The following is a 23,437-nucleotide window of genomic DNA, read 5'->3' on the forward strand; positions in this document are numbered from 1 at the left end:
CGCCCAACGGACACAATTTGGAATAAATAAAACAGATAAGGACAAGGTGTTAATAAATTAATCGGCATACTTGAGTATCTTCGGTGAAGTCCTAATCAAAATATTTAAGATCTTACAATAAATTGCTAACAGCATCAGACTACAATTACAAACATACAAATCGTGTTTGAATGAAATTGGTGAACATATTCGAGCCATAAGAGAAGATCATTTTAGGAGTTCAATTTTTTCTGTGTTGCCGAACACCCTAACACGGAAACTTCCCACAGCTGTTATGGCTCTGATGCTACCAAGGCGGAACATTCCCTGTATGTTTTGAAACAAACAGAAAAATTGCAGTTTTTACAAGTAGGAGCTTCACATTTCCGAAAGTGTAACGTCGAATAAGTCGCAAGGAGTTTGCTCGTCTTATTTTCCAAACATTTCACCGATCCAGTGATTTGCTTCCAGTCCAAATAGCACAACCCTAATTTGAATGCAAGGTACCTACGGGATTATTCAGTGAGCACAAGTGCGACTTCACCAAATGTGGATTAGCTCTGTAGCGAAGGGAAGTGCTTAAGTACGACTGATGTTGCCTGGGAGTGAAGTGATGTCAGGACTCCCAAGGATTTGTTACTCCGAGAGACTAACGTATTACCACGGATGTCATTTTTTTTCCCCCAATTTATTTAATGAAGAGAATACTTGCACTCTCTAAAAAAAAAAAAAAAAAAAAGAATACAAATACTATTCCCGGATAAATCATTTTAAACAAGGCAACAAACCGTGAGATAATTATTATAAATATTCCAAGGTTTTTGTTTCAAACTACTTTATAGCAACGTCAAGATCAGGTTTTTGACATCAATTGTTTTATCATTTTGGTATTGAGTCAACACTACGGTAATTCATAACCCCAGAATCTTAATTTAGTAAGTCAAATTGTACCACTGGAATACATTTTTACTTGGGAGATGGTGATTTACTGATTTTAATACGAGCTGGTAAATATGTATGCAACTGTATGAATCATTGGGTTGTCATTGCATGAAAATATAACAATAATAAGATAACGTAAGCTATTTACACAATCAAGGTGAGTGACATTTTCGAAATGTTTCCAGCCATTAAAAAAAAAATGAGGGCCTCCAAAAGATATTTTAAGTATGCCATCAACTGTCAAGGCTTGACATGGCCAAGTCTACAAAAAAAAAAAAAAAAACGCCAGCATTGAATGAGAGGTGATAACAAAAATAAACAAAGACTTAAATCGGCGGAATTATAAACACGCTGCCATTGAGAACGAGGGGGAAAGCCCTAGAAACAATTTGCGGCATGTCGTCGTTGCAGCTCTTTCTCTGCACTCTGACACAAAGACATGTGCCAAACAATCGCGGAGACGAGCGAGGGGATGACAGCGAGGAATTGCGGGGGGGGGGATGCTGTTGCAGAGAGAAAGCAAGAATGTTTCCACTCGTGTTGAATGCACAGTTATATATACAAACATGTATGCACAAGGACATTCAAGTATATTTGGGAATGTACACAACATTTATAATGACGTACTGAAATGTGGCGATGAAGGACACGCCGAGCAACATCGAGCATTTCAGGGGCGAGTCCTTCATAGTGTCTCCTCTGCTTCTGTTCAGTCTCTGACAAAATAAAACGACATTTGCCCAAGCCATGCTGACCGAGTTCAATGGGCAAACAGAGGTCAGCTCACGCATTCCGAAAATGGCCTTGAGCCAGCTCCACTAATTCCCCTGACCAATATTGTTGTAAAAGGCAAGAATTGAAGTGGATTTGAGGTCCACACGACACATTGAACTAATTAAGTCATCAAAAGCAATAGAAATTGAAGACATAGGGTGGCGGTAAAAAGATCAACGGACTTATTAAGAAGGTGACTCATTAGAATGCGTTACGTGCTACTCTGCGCAAAAAGCTGGCCTGGACTTTTGGATCTTGTGCATTGCTCCATCTGTTTTGGGGTTTACTCGACCAAAAAATTCAAACTATAGTGAGTGAGACCAATAAATATTGGGAGGTTACTGATGTGGTTTAGAAAATAAATCAACTCAAAGATTTTTTTTTTTTGTGAAGGGGGCGAGGAAATTTTGACATGCCCTCTGCTGACTATTTAAAGGAAACTCCCATATTAGCGCCATTTTTTTTTTCTCATTCTATGTACTGTCAAATCTTTAACACTGTAATTGTTCTAAAATAGACTTTTCGGATGGCTTATTGACTTTGCAGTTTTACAAAATAAAGTGAATCGGGGCAACTCACCGCAGGAGGCCGACTTTTTGTCCACCAGCTGCACCCGTCGCGTCTCATTGCGAATGCGGCCGTCTGTCTTATCCACGAGGTGCGTGATGTCATCAATGATTTCTAAATGACAAAAAAAAGTTTGATAAAGACATCGAAAATGACGCATGACCGAATTCACAACATGAAATAAAAAAATACATTTTCAATTCAATTCTTATTACAGTATATAACCGTTCCACAGTCCAGTACATCGCTCCACCGCAGCGCTGTTGGCAGTCAAGTTTGCAAAAAAACATAATTGTCAATTTCCTATTGTAATCTACACTGCCATGTGTGTCAGCTATTGGCCCCGGTTTGGATCTGACGGCCCACAAAGGAGGCCCTGTTTCACCAGAGGTTTGTTTATTTAAAATGCTATTACAGTGAATAAACCTCCGAAGCCACAGCAACTTTGAGCGCCCGCTCAAGTGTACTGAGAATATAGCCCGCTGAGACACCCTTGACCAGACCAGATAAAACCATGAAATCAATTCAAAACTGATCAGTACTTAAGAAGGAAAAATGGCATACATACGTGCCGTAATTAAATTCTGCCCCATGTAGTATATGCCTTTATAGCTAGTACCGCCAGTTTTTATGTCTTTCTAACCACGTGCGTGAAATGGGTTGCTGTGTTTCACGTTGTCACACACACACACACACACAAATCAGCAGTTCCAACATCTGGCCTTGTGAAGCGCTTGGACACATGTGGTGAGATTAGTCTCACTGTTGGACATCAACCCCCTGCCACACTGACAGGCTCCCTGAGCCAACAGTTTTGGGGAGGGGAGGGGGGGGGGGGTCTTTTAATGCATCCTTCAATTGATTCCTCTCGGGGAGTAGTTAGCTAAGTGATGACGAATGTCTTGTTTATTCGTGCTATGTTGGCAAGACAATCATGCCAGCAAACAATACAATCGTGTAGTGGCGGCAAAATGAAGCTTCAAATCTGCATCATGAATGAATTGGTGGATTTTTTGACTCCTTTCGATAGCACCGTTGGTTTAAATAAAGAAATGTAAGACATGGCAAGTCGGTGTTCTTTCAACCTAATGTTGAACTGAGGGTGCCATCTAGAGGAGTCGAAAAATACAACAACTGCTTCGTGAAGCTTCGTTTTCCCCTCACTAAAATCGTGACACTAAATCTCAGAGCTCCACAATGGGTAGTTGAAAGAATATTAGTTATTTTGGCTCAAATGTTTGTTCTGAGCTACTATAGCAACATGTCAGTGTCTAATAATCTTTCTCTGACTACTTGCGTGCACTGTTTCAAACTAAAACCGGCTGTGTGTGTGTGAAGAATTTCACCTACGTTAACCCCAAGATCTACCAATGCACATGACAGACAACAACCAACAGTCCATTGATGGACGACTTCAGTGAAAGTTGAGCCTCGCTTTCACTCACAAGACACTTCAAAGAACAGCCTAAAGAAATCTTGAAAATGTTCACACACCTAAAGACTGTTGAGTTTATATTTCAAAATGGAGGCCCAGGCGAGGTACAGTAATTATGTGAGATGCAAACAAGACGAGTCCCTCCTACTGCTGGAAAAGTGATTGATTTTTTTTTTAATACAATTTTGGGGATAATTAGCATTTTTTCTCCTCCCTTGTGGCCAGATGCCACCAAAAAATAGAAGCATGAGGGTGGCAGCGGCGGGGGTGGACCAACGTGTCACGGGCACGAGCGCCAACGCCAGCTGCACTTCATCTATAGCAGCACACTTCATTAGCAACGACACTCAGAAGAAGGTGATGTATTGAGAAGAAACATTAAAAAAAAAAAACCTGACTGGTTTATCAGCTTATCTAGCAGGCAGGAATGTTATCAGTTTGAAAATGTCGCTAAAATGGGTAGCTAACAGTCATTAGGAATGAAATTAGTTCATGGAAAATGTAGGTGTGCACACTTATGCAACCACCAGATAAACTCAAATTTTTATTTTGACTGAGTCTCTTTAAAATATTTTTTTTAAGTGTGATGCAAGTTTACAACATTTCATTTTAATATAAAAAAAGCCAATCAAACAACAAACTAGGGGGTTCGATAAAATTTGGACTAACCACAGCCAATGAATAAAAATAACTAATACTACAACTAATATTCTGGGTACTAAACACTCACCATTCAGCGCTTGTTGAGTCATGCCTATTATTTTGACCGAGCAAATATACAGTTCCAGAAAAAAAAAAGAAAGGGAACATTTGAACTGGATTATGCGTTTAATAAAGAAACAAGTAGGGAGCACTTAAAATTCCAGGGTGGCATATGAGGTGCATGTAATTGCTGAAAATCTCAGAGTTTTCGGGGATAATTGAGTTCAACCCGCAAAGGGCCAGAATAAATGTTTAGCCAACAGCACGGCTGAAAAAACTTCCCATCCAGAGTGGAAACAAAATTCTACGTTTGCTTGTGGGCAGCAAAGGAGAAGGGCGAGGCTAAAAAAAAAAATTGCTAATATATGATGTCATAGGACCACTACACTTCTGTAGGACCTAGCATAGCCTTGCAAGTCAAGTTATTTCCTCCTTATAAGATGAAGACATTTGGTAAATGATCACAAATTTATATTTGCTGGGTGACTCACAAAATGTCCTGTCAGATCCATCAAAATCAAGTGAAGTATAATATCCTACAGATAACCTTGACGGGTTCTAGTCTGGTCACAACACGTGCGATGGTTATCAGATGGCGAATGAAAGCATCACCCGCCCGCTTTTGTGTTTTTTAAAAGCGTGACACATTGTAACACGTGTGTGGCGTGATTAAAGTTTCGCTATAGTGTCTGCTGGAAAACGTGTCACTTTGAAGGCTTGCTGATTTGGATCGCTTAAGTACCGACTTCAGACAAATACCTCTCGGATACAAGGACAATGGCCCGCTGTATGTTATGTCTACAATTGTTGCATGTACTACATTTGATTACCGTCAAGCGCAATATTCGACTCAGCTTTTACACCTGTGAACTTTTCCAACCGTGACATTTCCACCCCGTATAGTAAGTTATCGTTCGGGGCTTTTTTGGTCCCCGGGGATCCTTGAATTTATTTCACAATTGCGTGACCGTCTTTTCAAGACAACATTTGGAAAAAGTCAATGGGAAAGTTCTCATTGCTTGGATATTACCGTAATTTTCGGACTATAAGTCGCGTTTTTTTTTTTCATAGTTTGGGTGGGGGGGGGGGGGGGGTGGGGGGCGACTTATACTCAGGAGCGACTTATATACATATATGTTTTTTTCACATTTTGGGGCATTTTATGGCTGGTGCGACTTATACTCCGGTGCGACTTATAGTCCTAAAATTACGGTACTTCCGCAGGGATATTTTTAACCCGATTTCGGTGCGACACAAAAATCACATGAAAGTGGTGATAGAAGTCACCAAGTATTGAAAAGAAAAAAGAAATCCCTGACTAGAACATCCGAATGGCAAATGAATTAGTGTTTGGAGGCGGGAAGCAATAAATGAAAGTTTTTAATAAGTGACAGAATGATTTGACCAGAGCAGGCTGACCTAAAATGAGTAAACTATGATTACTAATAAGCAGAGAACAAGCCTGTTTGCACCTTCTCAAAACGCTCCCTGTCAATTTTTGAGTAAGCATTTTAGGCATGCCTTATAATCTGAAAAATACGGGAATTGAGACCAAAAAGTTTCTTCTGAAAGGTTCCGTGGAGTCCTAAAACAAGATTCTCTCAAATATGAATAAACTGTTCAGGAAACAAATCAGTAGTTAAATCCAAGCTGTTAATGTTAAAAACAATCGAGACAAGACAATCTTATGGGTGTGAAAATCAGTCATGTGTTTTTGATCAAAATGGCACGACATATGTCATCTCAGTATTAGCATTCCAGTAAAACCCATAAAGCCAGTTTCAACCCTCCTTATTGTCCACTAAAACCGACAGATTACTCCAACACATGGTGCTTAGAGTAAAACCCAAGTTTGTGCTCTTGGCTTTAAGCATAGTGATGGGAAAGTCAAACTCTCCCACCCTTAAATATATAGGTACGTATGTATTATTATTATCTTTTTTATTATTATTGTTTTTAATTATTATTATTATTATTAAGATGCTTACAATAATAATAGTAATTATTATTATTTTATTTATTATATATTTATATTGTATTTATTTATTATATACTTATATATTATATAACATATTTTAGTATATTTAATTATTATTATTAATTTTACAGATGTCATGATTTCAATGCCAAATTGATAGTTTTGTGAAAAAAATCTTTGGAGTGCCAGTCATGGTGGCTGGATGAGATGGATGGAGGCGGGAGTAGACGGGAAACGACCTCACCCACACAACGGACATCTGGATGTGATTTTGTCGTGCAGATGAGCTGCACAGGATGGAAGACACCTTTCTTTTTCATCATATGCTGCATTTGATATGTCTATATCCAATGTGAGCGGTTATGTGGCAGGGAAAAAAAAAATCCTGGCTTGTAAAATCTTGTTTGCACCAAGCGGGTCTGGTTTGATTTAGATTGGTATCATCCATTATCAGGCTGACGTGAAGATGTAAAAAATATTTGTATAATAATTTCAAAAATAAGTGTTACCTTTCATTCAAACTTCGCTACGGTTACAATTTATGGGTATTTTATGAATACTTTAAACCACACTTTTACAAAACGCCATATTTCAAAGGAGGTGCAAGTGTGTGATGTAAAAGTGTTGTTGGAACGGAGCCACTTTCTCACATGAGGAAACATTCAGCTCTTTTTCTTTTTTTCTTTAAATGTAACCCTATATTCACATAAGCAAATACGTGACTTGAAAGAATGTTTACAGACAACCTCCGCGATAATGTCTTTGTTCTCAAAATCTCACCCTGACCTGCATTTGAAACTCCAACAGGTTGTGTTGCAAAAGCGTCAAGACCAGCACTTAAATCCACACTAATCAAATGACAAAATAGGAGGGGGGGGGGGGGGGAGCGAAGGGTCTACTAAAGAAACTAAAGAAACAGAACGTGATTGATGAAATGTTTTCAGATGTTATCCTTTAGAGTCCAAAATATGTTAATTTCCCCAGGACCACAAACTGCTCATGTTAGCCGATTGTTAGAACGTTCTGACACTGACGGTCTTCCGACAGAGATGGATGCTGCTACGGATGGACAGATTAAAAAAGAAAGAAGAGAGAGAGGGGAGGGGACTCATGATTGATTGTAATCTGGTTAGAATGCAGAGTCCCGTATTCAAGTCAGTCGGTGAGCAATCTCTGTTCGCCAACACTACGAGCCAGATTTCCCTTTTAATTCATTTACGACAAACAAAATAAAAGAAGCCCGCATTACAGTATTGCGCAAAAAAGAAAAAGAGCTTCGGATGATTCATTTCAAATTTATGAGTAGGGAGACCACAGAAAATTACGATGCGGGTGTCTGACATTATCCGCTCACATATTCGATGGCTTCAATAATTCATCGAGTCACGCAGTCAGCCAATCCGACGGTCACGCAAGACGAGGTTCGCTGCAAGTTTGACATCCCTTCAATGAACGGCACGGCGTGTTTCGTCGGGAAAACACGACTCACTCGGGCCAGCTTTGTGACTCGGACAAACGATAAATCAACGCTCAGCTCTTTCCGTCATCTTTAATGTGCTTCGTCACATATTGGAGCGATATTACACATGGAAGGCGGCATGATTCATTCCTGTGAACGGTTTATGCACATGACGTTTGTTTGAAAGTGCTGATGCGAGTCAACTCATGCCGAAAGAATAGCCGATGTCATCATTCGGGGGGGATTGGTCTCATCTAAATATATCGGATGAACTGAAATAGAACTGTTGAACTCACCGAGTTGAATTTAGCAGTAGCAATGAAAATGTTCGGGTATATTTTTGTTTAAATATGAAGATCCAAACATGCTATTGTTATGTAGGAAATCAAACTGCAAGTCGTTATGGACTAAATAACAAAAAGTGGAAATTGAAAAGGATATATTTTTGGAACCTTGGCACTAATCTGGGGGTCTTTGAGTTCATCTCCCAAAAAAGGTCATCTTCCGTGTTGACCCGAGCCGGAAATATTTCTCCAAAAGGAAACGACTGCAACCTTCAATGCACTTGGGTCGTGGGCTAGACTCCAGCAGAAGACTACAAAGAGCTTAATCTATTTATAGAAAAACATTGCATTCACAGTACAGTGATCACGGAGGAACAAAAGCGGGCCCAAAAAAAAAATAGTTGGACGTGGCTAGTATCACGATCGAGTTGGAAGTATTTTCTTTTGTGACGTTTTATTGGCCTCGTTGATTAAATTAAACTGGAGTTTGACAAAGTCTGCCTTGACATTTATTGAAAGTTAAAGGACGGCTGCCACAAAAGTGTCAAAATCAATTACCAAGGTTTTGACAATTTCTTATATAGTGGATGAAGTTATTAATAAACATAAGCATTTAGTCACGTCGCTTTTCAAACTATACTCTGGGGGCCATTTCCGGCCTGTTGTCAATTTTTTACAATCCCGCAGCATATCGTAAAAAGAATCTTCTGATCTTCTTCCGGCAAATGATAGCATACAGCTATCATTCTTTCTCTGAATAACATTGTGGAAAATAACATGCCATACTTTCTGCTCTGATAGTGCCGATTTCATATCACATTAATGATCCTCAAATGAGCGCTTAAAAATGCTCAGCTCCTTACAGATTGCTGCTTAGCACAGGGGCTGATCTATTCTAGTGAGATATAGGGCCGGGGGCCACCCCAAAAATAAGAATCCCTTAACACTATAAACTGTGACAGCGCAATTTTTCAATAAATCAATATCAAACTGCTTAATTGTTTGATTGTAGCATAAATTAGCATAGAATCAAATAATTTACAAGTGGCCCTTGCATTCTTCTATTTTTTTTGTATGCGACCCCCCCAGGAAAAAAAAGTTTGGACATGCCCGATTAGTCTAAAGTATATTAAAAGAATAGAATAAAAAGATGAGCAGGGCTTTCAAATGTTTAGTGTTGGGACTTTTCCTCATGGAAGTGATTAAAATCCTTGCAGGTGGCGCACGTTTTTGTGGTCTTTGGAAAAAAAATAATAACTTTCACGCCATTAAGTTTATATTCAAGGGTAGTGTGGCCTCCATTACACTGAGCCGGTGACAAGCCATTGTTTCAGCGGCCAAAATAATTAGCCTTCGCGCATTCTTGTTTCAGAATTGGAGCAAAGGGGGCTCTCCCACCATTCGAGTTTGTGTAATTGGAAACACTGACATGGCGCTGAAAAAATGAGACGGGGGGGGGGGGGGAACACGCCAGCTGAAGGAGAGAGCAGGTTAAAACAATCATCTCCCGTTTCTCACTCTCCTCGCTGCCCGTCAATGTGGGACAAAATGCGCCAAACATCTGCCTTTTTTTTTTCTTCCCCCAGCTGAGAAGAAGCTTTGGTAGTTTCACTGCTTTGGTCATTCGGTTATTCAACCTCGGGCGACGTATTCAAAGATTGTCTCCGAGATGATGAAAGCTTTTAATAAGACGTGAGTTTGAGACAAAGATGATTCAAAATCAATAACCTGCGAATGACCGACTGTTGTGTCGAATTTGAAGATTCGAACTTTACCGTTCTGTTCGTCCAGCTCGTTGCCAATCTCCTGTCCCATGACCTTCTGCCGGCTAATGACCTCTGCCAGCGCATCGAGACCTGCGTCCTGCACTGAAACCACAAAGAAGAACCAGGTGAACAATAATGATAGTGCCGTCGGCTCGGTCCTCGGCGCCACGTGCGAGTCATTTAGCAGCCTCGCTTAAAACGATTACAACCGCAGCGGTTTCGAGGTGGGGTGGAAAACAATCGCGCCGGAGAAGAATAGAAAAGACTCGGCCCCCGCTGATCACAAGTTTAACGCGCTGTCTATCACAGTATTTTTTTTTTTTTTATGAGCACGGTTTGAGGCGCTAACCATTACCCCGCTCAGCCATAAAGCCCTCACGGGATTGAAAAGCTCCGAGAGCTTTGGGTTTCATTGTCGTAAAAATGAATCTGCGATCCCAAATTGAAACGAAGCAGAGACATTGCAATGAAGTGTCGCACGGAGAATTCTGATGTCTGGCCGTTTCGAGTCATGTCCAAACCTTTTATTGGTTGGGGGGAGGGAAGGAAAAAAACAGTCTTTGAGTAGATCTTCTTGATGTGGGTAGTAATGGGCACCTTTCATGCGTCGGCGGCACTAAATCCAATCTGTTTGGCCTGTGATATGGTTTCATCTATTAATTTGCCTCTCCACGCCAACTTAACGGCGTGTTTTACCATCTCTTACTGGAAATACCCTTGTGCTGGATTTGTGTTACAGTGACAAGAGTGCTTCCATATGGGTACCACATCCAAATGTGATGCGGGACGCCTGGAAATTGATCAGTGGACGAAAATGAATTAGTTGCTTGTGTTTTTTTTTTTTTACCTTCGAGGATTCGTTGCTGCTGTTGTTTAATCTCGCCAAATGTCAACCCCCTGGTTTCGTCCGATTCATTGATGAGCCAAGGGTTGGTGGAGACTCCGTCGCTTGATACTGCGCCTCCGGCCAATAAGGTGGACCTTGAGCATAAAAATATAATCGTACAATAATTCTTGTTTTTGTGTTGAGTTGCTTGAATTTCTACATTTGTGAAGAGCAAATAATAGCATTCGATATACACATGACTTACATGGCTCCTTAACGGAAAGTATGGCCATGTAGTATCGGTGTGTAGTATCGGAGAATTTTATTAGTATTGAGTGTCGAGGCCTGTCTATAGATCTGCACAAACGCACTCAATAAAAGGTTAGAAAAAGGAGAAAGACGGCAGAAAACATGACAGCATCTTTTTACTCATTTGGACGGGAAACAAATAATAACCGCAAGTGCTGTGCGCTGGTGGTTTTCAAGCTATTCTTCCGCTGATTGGTTAAAGCTGTCGCTGGAACTATTGGGCGACAGGTCACCCCGTGTGAGTTTGAGTCCAACAAAGTCTGCCACATGCCAGCAAATCCATGAGCCAGGAAATACCATGAGAAAACGGACGGTTTTACAATTTTTACTTTCAAAACTGGTCACGGGCCACACATGACGTTTATCACCTTTCGTAACGCGATGATTATTTCAAGCTGCTTCTGATGTGGTCGCCAACCCAGAGCCGGTCTAAGCTCTCTGACATGTTTGATTACTATGAGACCGAGTGCAGGCCCCGCCACTCCGTCCCTCGCAAGTGCTCGGTGTGTGAAGATCCAATTAGCCGGTCAGCGGGATGCTCAAAAGCCAGTCAGGCAGATCCTCTTGGAGGAAGAGACTGCCGCCACCAAAGCCGGAGCACCCACCACTTGACTGAGCGGCTCGGACAGCAGAGACTTAACTAATTATAATTATTTCCAGTGCAAGCAAACATAAAGGAAAGGTGAGTGAATAATTGAGGAAAGGCCACGAGGTGAAGCCAGCCTTCAAATGTCGGCGCCACATCCTTCTTTTGCTCAGTCTGAAATGGAGAAGGACGATTGCATTGTCTCAGGGAGAGATTAAAAACACCTCAGCGACCTCCCCCATCGCCTAATACCCCAAGATCTTTGGAGAAAAGGTGTCTTAGATTAGCCAAGCGTGGCCATTCACAGCACCCCGCCCCCCCGTCTAACGTTCTGACCTCAGAGACCACACAACGGGAACCACAAATTCAAATGACCTCACCACACATCACGTTAAAATTTCAATCTCACTGAGCAAACTGAAAAGCACATAACCGCATGATTAGAGGGAATTTATTAGTGATTTGATTTGTCTTTCTCAAGGTCTTTTAAGTAATTGGGTGTGTGTGGTCTGTCAGAAGATAAAAGTCGCCGGCAAGCACGACTAAGCACCTCCATGCCAAAATTAAAGCTTGAGAGATTTTGGAGAAGTTCAACTTTGGGTTTATTACTCGCAATATGTTTTGGCCTGACTTTTATAACTTTTGAATCAGATTCATTCACTTGCTTTTATTTCTATAAAACCATTATAAATAAGTGGACCAGCATTCCAGAATGTATTTCACCTCAACTGTATGAAGAGATACTTTATAGAAAACCCATAGTGAGTGATTAGCATGAACTGTCAACAACATACTATAAATACACAGACATAAACAAACACTGGTCAGGAGGAAGTGAATCAAATGACGCCTCAACTGAATGATTCACATTTGCATATTCCAAGTGTGGAATAAGCCATCAAAAACCTGAAAATCCATTCAGAAAAATCAATTAATGGGAGACAGGGAGACCATTTTTTTTCCAAAGGATAGCACAGCAAGGGGTGCTGGGACACGGGTCAAACCAGAGTTCACATTGTGCACAGACTTGCAGAACGTTGGTGACCAGTGACAAGCTCATCAAAGCCCAGCTCAGAGCCTTTGACCCTTCTGGTCAAGGACATGGGCAAAAGAATGAGGAGTCATTATTTTTAATTGGACGCCCAACACCAATGTTCATCATTGGTGTCTTCCGACGCGTTGGGCCACAGAAGCTTCGTGGACTGACGTTTATTTTGACTCAATGATTGACAGTGACCAAGAGAAACATTGCGTGTACCATGTCCCTCTACACTTGGAATACACAAGGCCTGTTTCGGGATTCATTTCTATTGTTGAAGCACAATTTAAAAGCAGCGTCTGATTTTTATTCGTTCAGGGCTCATCTTAAGTAGATTTATTTCATACTTCACAAATGCAATATTCACCAGACTTCAATTTTTTAAACGAGTGAGTTTGTACAGAACATAATATTAATGATTTGTTTTACTTGACTCCCACTTTAATTCCGAAAAGTTACTGCCAGCCACGAGTAGCACCCGGTGTTAAAAAATGTCCTTTTTTGCCTTATTTGAAAGATCAATAAATTGCTTAAAACTATTTTACATACCTGGATGGAGCTGGTTCCGTGATATCGCCTTTAAAAGTGGCATTGAGCTGCTTCTCCCTAGTCAGCAGGTCGTCAATGAGATTTTGCCGCCTGTCCGCTTCTGATTGCATTCTGATGGCATCACATTAAGGTCATGTAAATTTAGGGGCTTACATTTTCTAAATCATACAATGGAAAAAAATAGTAATCTGTCAGATCAAAATAATTATTTGAAGTTTATCAAATGAAACTATCTTTGTTAAAACATTTTATTAAATTACTATATCTGACTTTTTAGCTGTGTAACAAGCCAGCTTTTTTTTTTAAAGATATCTGCTGCCCCCTACTGCCTAACTAATGCCACTACAAATCCGCAACCTAGCCTGCCTCCTTTTCTCATTCACCACTTCAATTTAAAGAAAAAGATACATTCGCCGCGACGAAGAAGCTCTCAGCACACTATCTTTAAGCTGAGAAATATTTTGTTTGAGCTTTTGAAGTGATGCCCGTAGTGCCATGTTGACCTAAAAAGAAAAAAAAAAGCAGAGATGACAGTGGAAATTTTAAATTGACCGTATTGATTTAACGATGGAAACATTTTCTCACCGAGGCAGGGTTGCCCCCTGTTCTTTGCTCTCTGTTACGTTCCTGGATTTTTTCAGCAATTTCTTGTGCCAGCCGACAAGTGGCATCGTAGTTTTGTAACCTGGACAGAAAGGTGACAGGAAAGAAACGTCTGAGTTGGACAACTGAAGACCTCCATTTTGTTTTAATGTCGAAACGAATTGACTTGGTCAATATATGTTTTGACCAACGTCTTGTAACGCCACTTGACGGTCATGTGACACATTGAGTTCGCGCGTTACTTTCAATCGCATTCCTACAACGTTTGAACAGTCATTTATAGATGTAACCAAGTGGTTTTGTGTTATACCAAAAGGTTTCAGACATAAAGACAAAAAAATATATGCATGTAGTTGAGTTAACACGAAGTTAAAATAGGTAAGCTCCACTATAACGTGAAAGCAAAATCTCGACGACATTTAGAATTGAGGTTTAAAAAAAGGAATACTGATAATAACACAATCCAGTCATTATTATTAAAGTCATTATTTACCAGGTATCCTGAGACATTGTTTGAGAAAGGGAAAATAGGTTTAAAGATGAAAAACCAGACTGCTGCAATTATCTGCTGCTTAAAAACGCTTCCTGTTTGAGTGTGACGTCACTACAGTGTTCAATATGGGACAATCTTTATGTGAGCGCTTTGCGTAGAATATTTTCTTGATATTATAATATTGCGTTATTGAACAGCTAATACAGTTGATATTTACACCAAAAACAGCCAGTTTTAATTTTCAAAAATCTATATATAAGATTGATAAGGCTGCCACGCAAGGTTGTTTGACCTCAAATAAACTTTTGTCAAATTTGTATTTTATTTGCAGTCTGCACGCAACCCTGACATGAATTGTCATGGGAAGGTCATATATCTTTGTGTATTATGCATTTAAATGACAATTTAAATGGAGAAAGAGTTTAGTATTGGACTTTTTAATTAATTTATAGAGCAAATTCAAAACGTTATATTATTTATTCTTTTCAGTTAATTTAAGTGATTTTCGTATGAACATTTTATAACCATCTTGCGCTTAAATATTCACCTGCGTTGTTTAATAATTTGTTGCTTTGACCATCCATGTTGTAACCCACATGTTAGATAAGCACTAGAATGTGTCATGACCAAACACTACTTGTGTTTGGATCAAAACATACGTGTTGTGTTGAATAATAACATTTTGGGGATTTCTTGGAATATTCCAAGTTGGTATTTTGATCCTGGACAAGTTCAGGGAAGGAGCCAGTACCTGCCAGCCATTCTGACTGACCTCATTTAGGATATTTCTAAACAGGTTAAAGACGGGTAAATCAAATCTATTCAAAACAGTTTCAATATGGCTGCAAATGTACTGCGTGTAAATTGCCCCAAATCAGAAGTATGCTTGGCTGATGGACATTACAATATAATACAATATCATACAATATTTTTTTAAATTGTTGCAATTAATTAATAATATTAAATAAATTCATGTAAGTAATATTATTAATCCTATTTATTCATCTAGATATAATTTGCAATTCAGTAATAATAATTTTCACTCTGTGGGTGCTGTTTTTATTGCTGACTACCTCTTTTGAGAAGTAGACACATGATGTTGCTCTATTCAAAGAAAGCGAGCGTAACCCTTCCCTCTCAAAGCGATCAGTCACCACAAACAAGCCTCGCCTCAACGCATACACCCTCACCAACAAGCTAATATAAGTTCCTGCATCCCCAAACGTGAAGCACTCATCGGGTTCAATTCCTTGGAAGACTTCTTGGATCTCGAGAACTGCATCATTCTGCAGTTTTGGAAGGATCAATTCGACCTGAGGACAATGACGGGAGGCAGAAGCAGACAGAGGTCTCACTCCTATTACAACCCTGAGGACAGCAAGACCTATGGAGTACAGACACAGACAAAGGACACCTATCAGAGACCTCGTTCAAGGTAGGAGTTCTCTTCTGGAGTCGATGGAATGCTTGTGACATGACGCTGAAAAGATTCTTCAACAACTGTTGGTGAATCAATTCATAATAAGACCAGAGGGTGTAGTCCAGAACCACGATAAATAAGCTAATGCGTGATGGTGCTTTCCAGGTCTTTTTACAGCTATGAAACATCAGAAGATGAACCCAACAATGATTTGGGTCATCTAACCGTGTCCATTCCACTTAAGCAAAAGTCCAACCCTCCACCTCAGACTCCTGTGAACAAAAATGAAAAGTCCAAGTCCAAACTAAACAAGCATTCACTTCCAATAGATCTTAACGGTAAGTGCGTCTTGGATGTTTCAAACTTCTCACCCTTTCCTCCTTCAAATAAAATGTTGTGTTCAGGCAACAGAGGTAATCCTAATTGTCTGTCCATGATGACCATATCTGAGTCGGACAACTGGGAGATCAGCTCCAGCTCTGGTATGAAATACGGTCAATTTGTGGACTGGGAGAAGATCGATCCGGAAGCTTTCGAGCGATACCAGCAGATATTGGCGAGTGACCACCAGCGACTGAAAACCATGGGAAGAGAAGGCTTCTGGGCTATGCCTCATACATTGAGGGCAAAAGCTTACTCCCACATCATCCACGGCATCCATTCCAGGTCAGCGCTCCTTAAAGTCAAAACGGGAAAACTGAAAGATACTGCTGTAAAACCGAAAAGTACTGTCGACACTCCAAAACGTCCTCGTGAGATTCGGCCGCGATCAAGAACAAAACAAACGGCTTCAATAAAAGTTTCATACTGAATATTGTCACCTGTATTGTAGGTGTGTCAATCCAGAAAGAGATTTGTACTATGAACTAAGCAGGAAGCTCTTTGGAGAACAAAACCTTAGCAGCCACCCAATTCCCGAGTACATGGAAGCAGGAGAAATACCAAGGTACAATGATTCAATTTTTGGAAACAACCGTTTCGATAAATGAAAACAATTCAAATGTAAACAAGATCCTCTCTGATCTTCATCCAGGTATTGTCTCAATAAGGCGGGACTGAATTCAGTCAAGAAGATCCTTCTATGTCTGGGAAAGTACTTCCCAGCAATGAACTTTTGTCCCATCCTCCCAGCTTTGGTGTCACTCATTTTGCACTTCAGCCAGGACGAAGCCGAATGTTTCTGCAGCGTTTCCAAGCTGATTTGCTACAACGACCCCAATAAACGTTACATTGACCAGACCTTTCTCACATACCGAGCCTCGTGCATGACCTTCGGGGACATCGCCAACAGATGCTGCCGAGGTATCCGCAAGTTGATAGCCAGCTCACACCAGAACCTTTTTGAGTTTTACTCCGACTGGATCATGTGGATCTTTGCTGATCTTCCATTCACATATGCCATTAGAGTGTTGGATGTCTACCTCCTGGAGGGCTACAAAGTTCTTTACAGGTTTGCGTTGGTTTTAACTGCATTTGGAACAAAAAAAACAACAACTTAATGTAAATATTTCGTTTGTAGGGTAGCGTTGGCTTTGCTGAGCCTCTACAAAGTGTCCGTGTCGTCCAGAGTAGCAGATGTGGAGGATTTCCGTACAGACATGAAAAGTTTCGTGCAGAATGTGGCTCGCCACTGCACGGCTGAGAATCTTTTAGAAAGAGCCTTCCTGGTTCCGATTGCCACGAGGAAAGAACTCAACCTCCTCTTCAAAGCCAACAAGGTTTCCCTTATGCTAAAAGGAGTCAGCATCCACCAGAAGAGGTGAGGTAACATCAACAGATGTTCCTCAATGTCGTAGTTTCACTGCCGGTATTTGAATCATGCAGGCAGTCGGTGGATACGGTGGACTTTGACAACCTTAGGTCCAGTGTTGTGACAGGAACAGAGATGAGAGTTGTCTGGGCCTGGATACCGGAGCGAGTTGCCCTTTTCAGTCCCATTAAACTTTTCAGTACAACTGAACATGGAGAAAGTCTCGCTTCGTAAGTCAGCATTATTTATGGTCAATTTCTGGATGGATGGATGGATGGATGGATGGATGGATGGATGGATGGATGGATGGATGGATGGATGGATGGATGGATGGATGGATGGATGGATGGATGGATGGATGGATGGATGGATGGACGGACGCCTAGCTAGCTCTTATGCTTTTGTTTATATGTTATTTCAGATTCTATTATTATGTTGAAGGCCACGAACCTGCGGTGTTGCTCATCAAGACAGTGGATGAAGAGGTAACATAAGATTCCAACGAATACAGAGAAGATGCTGACTTGGCGCATTGGATAAAATTGCTTTCTATTTTAAAGGTCTTCGGTGCCTTCATTTCATCAGACATGACAGAGAGGCACAAGTACGACACGGATGAAGTCACGTTTTTCGGAACGTGCGAATGTTTTGTTTTCACGGTGAGCCACCCCGACCTGGCATCACAATCGTATTGGCATATCCACCAATGTGAAGATATAGTTTTGCTCTTTCAGCTTCGTCCCAGGATGGAGCGTTACCAGCGAGCCATGGTCAACATCATGACCAGGAAAGTCTCACCTCAGCAGGCTCACTTCAGCTTTCAGACCCCCTCCGAAGCAACTCTGATGTGCCCGGCTGGGACCCCCCAAGACCCCAGCTACTTGACCATCCCTTTCACTGCTCCCTCCCCGGAACCATTTACTACCAAGGAGGCTAAGAGAACCAAAGAACAAGAGGCTTCCAAGTTTATAGCGGGCAGTGATGAACAGCTCATTATTGGTAGCTCATCTTGATGTTTTTTATAATGTTGTTATTTTTGTCTTATGTGCAAAAGAAACATTCTCTATTGGGTTGAGGTCAAGCTGTTAACATTATTCTTACATTTTTTTCAGGTGGGAATGGAGGCCATGCGCTCTTCTTTCAAGAAAACCTGGAGGAGGGCTACACAGAGTCTTGCGACACATTTAAGAGTCCACCACTCTGCAAAGGACATTTCAAGATCCAGTCCATGGAAGTGTGGGGAATCCAGAACTCAATTTGCTTTTCTCACTGTTTTTCCACTCAGCAGAAAATATAGTTTTATAGAGTCTAACCTTTTATATTCACTGTGATGTTTGGTTTACTTTGTTTTTTAAAATATACTATGCTGGTTAAAATTATTTTATTGTATCTTTGCAATATTACAGCACATGTCCTCAGGGTACTTAGAAACCCACACACAACGGGCTAAGTTGGGGCGGTCAGCTGGTCAGCTACTGTATGTGGACAAACAATCGAACGTGCAGTTTGGAATGTGGCTGTGTGTGTGTGTCTGTGTGTGTGTGTGTGTGTGTGTGTGTGTGTGTGTGTGTGTGTACCCACGTAAATGACCTTTAACCTCATTGTTGGACATAATTAAAGTTGTTTATACCATACATAATATCTACTGGTTGTAATTATTCCACTGCAGCAACTCTCCCAGCAATACTTTACCTTCCATCACCATTTTTGTTTACATTCATTCCTATGACATTTATTGCAAATTCAAAGAACTTTAAAATGTTAAAAAAAAAAAATTTCAGGCTCGAGGAGTGTGAAAGGTTTGGTGAATTTTTGTCCATTTTAGGAACTGATCAATTATGAAAAATAAAATACACAATAATAATAATAATAATAATAATAATAATAATAATAATAATAATAATAATAATAATAATAATAATAATAATAATAATAATAATAATAATAATAAAGCGATAGGACCCTTGCAGCAGTCACTGTTTGGGTCCTAATTATGTATTAATGTTCAAAAAACTTTATGTTTTTATATTATTTTCAAAGACTCACTTACTTAGTTAAGCCTTGTGGGGGCAGCAACGCGCTAAACGTACTTGGTCTGCCACAAATCAAGACGAAGAAGAAGTTTAGCAACGGCAGCGTCGGCCTCTTCCACTTTTAACCAAGGCCCGGTTTAAAATGTGGTAACCTATTAATTTTATTTTTTATTATTAAGGCATTAAAATAAAGGTAAGTCGTCTTTTGTTTTTGTTTCTGCGGTGTTCTCAATGTATAGCAAGCGTGATGTTAGATTGCTCGTTTATTTATTTGAACGCAGCTAATGCTAACAACATTGCCCGTGTGTTCCATAGCGCTTTTGCTTACAAAAATACAGACTCCGCACATATTCTAATTTCTAATACTCATACGATAGCTAACGTCAGATTACAGGCGTTGGCATTTAAATATGTCAACGTGCATTGCGATATCGATTACTAAACATTTGTTGTGCTTTTTTGACGTTTTAACTTGCATTGAGGTTATATTACTAACGTGTCATTGTAATGGCTGGATCATTAATCAAACTGCTGCATACTGTCAAGAGAGACGAGCTATTAAACATCTAGTAGTCGCTTGGGTTTATTAATTTTTTTGTTTTGGGCCCTTATGTTTTTTTTTTTTTGTTGATGTTTTTGGGTGTATTGCAAGATCTCAGCGATGGAGAACGACAGTTCATCTGTGACAGATCACTCTTCAGATGAAAGTAAGTATTGAAGCCTCTTTGTGTTTTTGAAATGAATGTGGCCTTGTAAAAGTTGACCAAACCCGGTCAACAGCTTTGTGAATTTCATTTCCTTTGATTCTTTGATGCTCTTGGTCACCAGGTACCAAAGCCTTCGACATTGAGTACATCGTCGAGTCCGATCTCGGCAATGACTCAGAGTCGGAGGATGGCAAAAAGGCCAAGAAAAAGCAACGCAAGAGCCACGCTTGCACCGTTTGCAACAAAATATTTGACCGACTTTCCAAGCTCACCAGGCACCTATCCGTACACACCAGGCCCAGGACCTTAAAGACTCGCTATCAGTGCGTGCATTGCGAGAAGACTTTCACAGAAGAAGAGAAGCTCTTACGTCACCAAGATACCCACAACCGGGCAAGGGAGCACCCGTGCCCTGACTGCGGCAAAGTCTTCAACAAGCCCTCCAGGTTAGAGCGCCATCGACGCATCCACGCCAGGAAACCAAAGGTGCCCCACCAGTGCTCCTTCTGCACCAAGACCTTCGATAAACTCTACCGGCGCATCCGCCACGAGCGAATGCACACGGGCGAGAGGCCTTTCACCTGCTCCTTCTGCGGGAAGGGATTCTCCGAGATGGGTCACTGCAAAGCCCACGAAAAGATCCACCAGGACAATCCGGAGAAACCTCACCGCTGCCCCCACTGCGACATGTCCTTCTTCAAGGCCTCGGAACTGGGCCGGCACCAGCGCTCGCACACCGGCGAGAAGCCCTTCCAGTGCAACGAGTGCGACAGCACCTTCGCCCGCTCCGAGAGCTTGAAGAGACACATGAGGAGCCACACGGGAGAGCGGCCCTACGTCTGCTTGACTTGCGCCAAGGGGTTTTACTCTCGTCAGGATTTAAACATCCACTTGCTGATCCACTCGGGGGAGAAGCCTCACCTTTGCCCCGTGTGCGGCAAAGGCTTCTCGCAGCTGGGCAACATGAAGGAGCACGAGAAGAACGTCCACGTCCGGTCCGAGAAGTACGCCTGCAACGAGTGCGGCGCCACCTTCACCCGTTATAAATCTCTGAACCTGCACCAGCGGGTGCACACCGGGGAGAAGCCGTACCTTTGCCTTCCGTGCGGGCGGAGCTTCTCCTGGAGTCACTGCCTGAGCAGACACCGCCGAACTCACGCTCACAAGCAGATGTTGATGGATGCGGCCAAAGAACTTCAAGCTTTCCCGGAGCCCGCCGAGGAACAGTGCACTTGAACACCGGGCCGGTACTCGCCTCGCTAAACCGCTGACTCATGCTTTTTCGCGAAGAGGCCGGTCCCTGGCGCCAACGTTCGACTGCCATGTTAGGTCAAGATGCCAACCGACTTGAGTCGCGCCTTGTTTTGTAAACAGAGACACAGCGGCGTGAAGACATTACAACGATGACATTTTGTAGGATTGCCTCGCTCTACAAACTGGTGTTTTGAAACTCAGCACTGGACGCTTTCCCTTGCTGATCATTTAGTAAAAAAAAACAATCAGCAATTGGACCACACCAGACCTTCCAACACGACGGTACCACTACCCACAGTATAACCCTCAATCACAAAAATGTGATCCTACGTATCATTTTGAAATCCGCCTTATCCGAGCAGTAACGGGCAATCGCCTTTTTATTTTTTTTTATTTTTTTTTTACACCCTACCATGCAAATCAGCAGCTGTGTAGATTTTACACAGCAAGTCAGACATTTATAGTTGTTACGTCAGTGCCGCAAGATCTGGACATTCACGTTGGTTGACCATTTCATCGCATTCGGCTTAGAAACTAGCTTGAAGCAGATCTCACTGGTACGGGCAACTTTTTTAAAACGTATTCATGTGTTCCTGAATAAGATGGACAGGTATCTATGTAAGGAAAAGAAGACGATTCGCAACAGACGAGCGAGAAGCTATGCTAATCCGCTAACACAAATCATGGACATATGTAACTTTTTGCCAGACTAAAGAAAGACAAAAGGCACACAGAAGAGTGAAAACCGAAAATACGTTTACAAGAGGATCTCTAAAGTATATATGTAGTACTGTGTATTAAATATTTGTGATTTCAGCAATGTTATTTATTTGCTTGGACAGCAGAGTGCCGGGTTTTGCTTTCGACTTTTCCTAAAATGTTTTCAATTTTACATTATATTTTTAATTTCACATTTTATCGTTTTAGCTTTGTTGAAAGACCATGCGTAAGACCTTTTTAGACTTATGACAATTCCGTTAGAACAGTTTAACGCTAGCATTACCACTAAGGTTGAGCCTTTGGTCATATTGCCCAGCCTTAAATTCATTCCTGGTACTGTTTTTCATTTTTCTCCGCTTAAATCAATCAAGCCGTATTCCCGCATTGTCCACTTTGTTGCTACACACCATTTATGTCAATGCAGCATATTGAATAATTCAAAAATAAGATATGATCATCTGTTAACATTTTATCACCTGAGACTATTCGAAGATATGAGATGAAGAAAAGGTCACCCGAGCAATATATATATATAAAAAAAAAAAAGGCTTGGAGGGCTGTCTGCATTAAGCACAACCTGAGGAGAACCATAATAATGTCATACATGAAATTAAAAACAGCAAAGTACTTTTTTTTTTTACTGTCTGCAACAAGATGGTGCCACAGCACTACTTTTATATTAGACACTGCTTTGTCCTGTCTCGTTTAAGCGTCTCATTTTATACCAAGTTGGCATCAAAGCTTTACTCTGCTACCAGGACTTTGACGCCATCTTCAGAAAGCACAGACAGCAAACTGACAGGTTTTGCAACACAGTTAAAAATGTCGGACTGAATCAATCAACAATCTTCTATTGTACTGTGAAAGTGCCCCAATAATTGATTGCATATACTGAATGTTAAGCCAAAATATAATAAATTAGTAACAGATTGTAAATATTTTTTTCTACTACTTTGCATGCTCTGTTGTGGAAATGAACCAATATCTTGCTGCCATGATTTCTCGTGAGTTGTGTCAAAATAAAAACTTTTTTTTCTTCCTGCTACCACGCTCATCGTTATGACGTCACAACAAAGTGTTTGTTTACTCGTTTGGACAATGTGACACTATAGAAATAAGAATAAAATAAAAGCTACTTAACTGATTTGAAGCCATTTTCCTCACCCGCATAAAATGCAGCTTTTGCTATTTGGAAATTGTAATAGACCACCCCAATTAAAAAAAACATGAATGGGGACGTAAGGGGCGGGGCTAGCGGGTTG

At 40.9% G+C, this 23,437-nt stretch overlaps 3 protein-coding genes across 10 annotated transcripts in view; 2 read left to right on the forward strand and 1 right to left on the reverse strand.

The window, feature by feature from the left end:
* stx8 (syntaxin 8) overlaps positions 1–14,409 on the reverse strand; it is a 39,213-nt gene extending 24,804 nt beyond the window's left edge. For 5 of the 8 annotated variants that reach the window (XR_009713919.1, XR_009713918.1, XR_009713917.1 and 2 more), the window contains exons 1-8: positions 14,292–14,409; positions 13,781–13,880; positions 13,604–13,698; positions 13,196–13,306; positions 10,734–10,867; positions 9,896–9,988; positions 2,275–2,376; positions 1,549–1,637 (exon numbers count right to left, since the gene is read on the reverse strand). Coding sequence is in view for 2 of the 8 variants with exons in the window: in XM_061274578.1 (XP_061130562.1) it covers positions 1,549–1,637; positions 2,275–2,376; positions 9,896–9,988; positions 10,734–10,867; positions 13,196–13,306; positions 13,604–13,698; positions 13,781–13,880; positions 14,292–14,308 (741 nt within the window). In the remaining 6 variants the exon portion in view is untranslated. The remainder of the gene's footprint in view (positions 1–1,548; positions 1,638–2,274; positions 2,377–9,895; positions 9,989–10,733; positions 10,868–13,195; positions 13,307–13,603; positions 13,699–13,780; positions 13,881–14,291) is intronic. The other 3 variants (XR_009713921.1, XR_009713922.1, XM_061274579.1) reach the window with 1 other exon arrangement.
* Positions 14,410–15,478: 1,069 nt separating this feature from the next.
* On the forward strand, positions 15,479–19,100 carry LOC133151494 (TBC1 domain family member 24-like). The gene is made up of 11 exons (XM_061274576.1): positions 15,479–15,726; positions 15,877–16,049; positions 16,116–16,377; positions 16,544–16,657; positions 16,745–17,161; positions 17,231–17,470; positions 17,536–17,691; positions 17,883–17,946; positions 18,022–18,120; positions 18,196–18,460; positions 18,574–19,100. The coding sequence occupies exons 1-11, from the start codon at positions 15,614–15,616 to the stop codon at positions 18,756–18,758; spliced, it is 2,088 nt and encodes a 695-aa protein (XP_061130560.1). The 5' UTR covers positions 15,479–15,613; the 3' UTR covers positions 18,759–19,100.
* A 458-nt stretch (positions 19,101–19,558) lies between these two features.
* LOC133151735 (zinc finger protein 239-like) lies at positions 19,559–23,220 on the forward strand. Its single transcript, XM_061275014.1, has 3 exons — positions 19,559–19,687; positions 20,147–20,201; positions 20,323–23,220. Exons 2-3 carry the CDS (start codon positions 20,156–20,158, stop codon positions 21,435–21,437), a joined length of 1,161 nt encoding a protein of 386 aa, XP_061130998.1. The 5' UTR covers positions 19,559–19,687; positions 20,147–20,155; the 3' UTR covers positions 21,438–23,220.
* The last annotated feature ends 217 nt before the right edge of the window (positions 23,221–23,437 follow it).

Source organism: Syngnathus typhle, linkage group LG3 (assembly GCF_033458585.1).
Source record: "Syngnathus typhle isolate RoL2023-S1 ecotype Sweden linkage group LG3, RoL_Styp_1.0, whole genome shotgun sequence".
NCBI classification, from domain to species: domain Eukaryota; kingdom Metazoa; phylum Chordata; class Actinopteri; order Syngnathiformes; family Syngnathidae; genus Syngnathus; species Syngnathus typhle.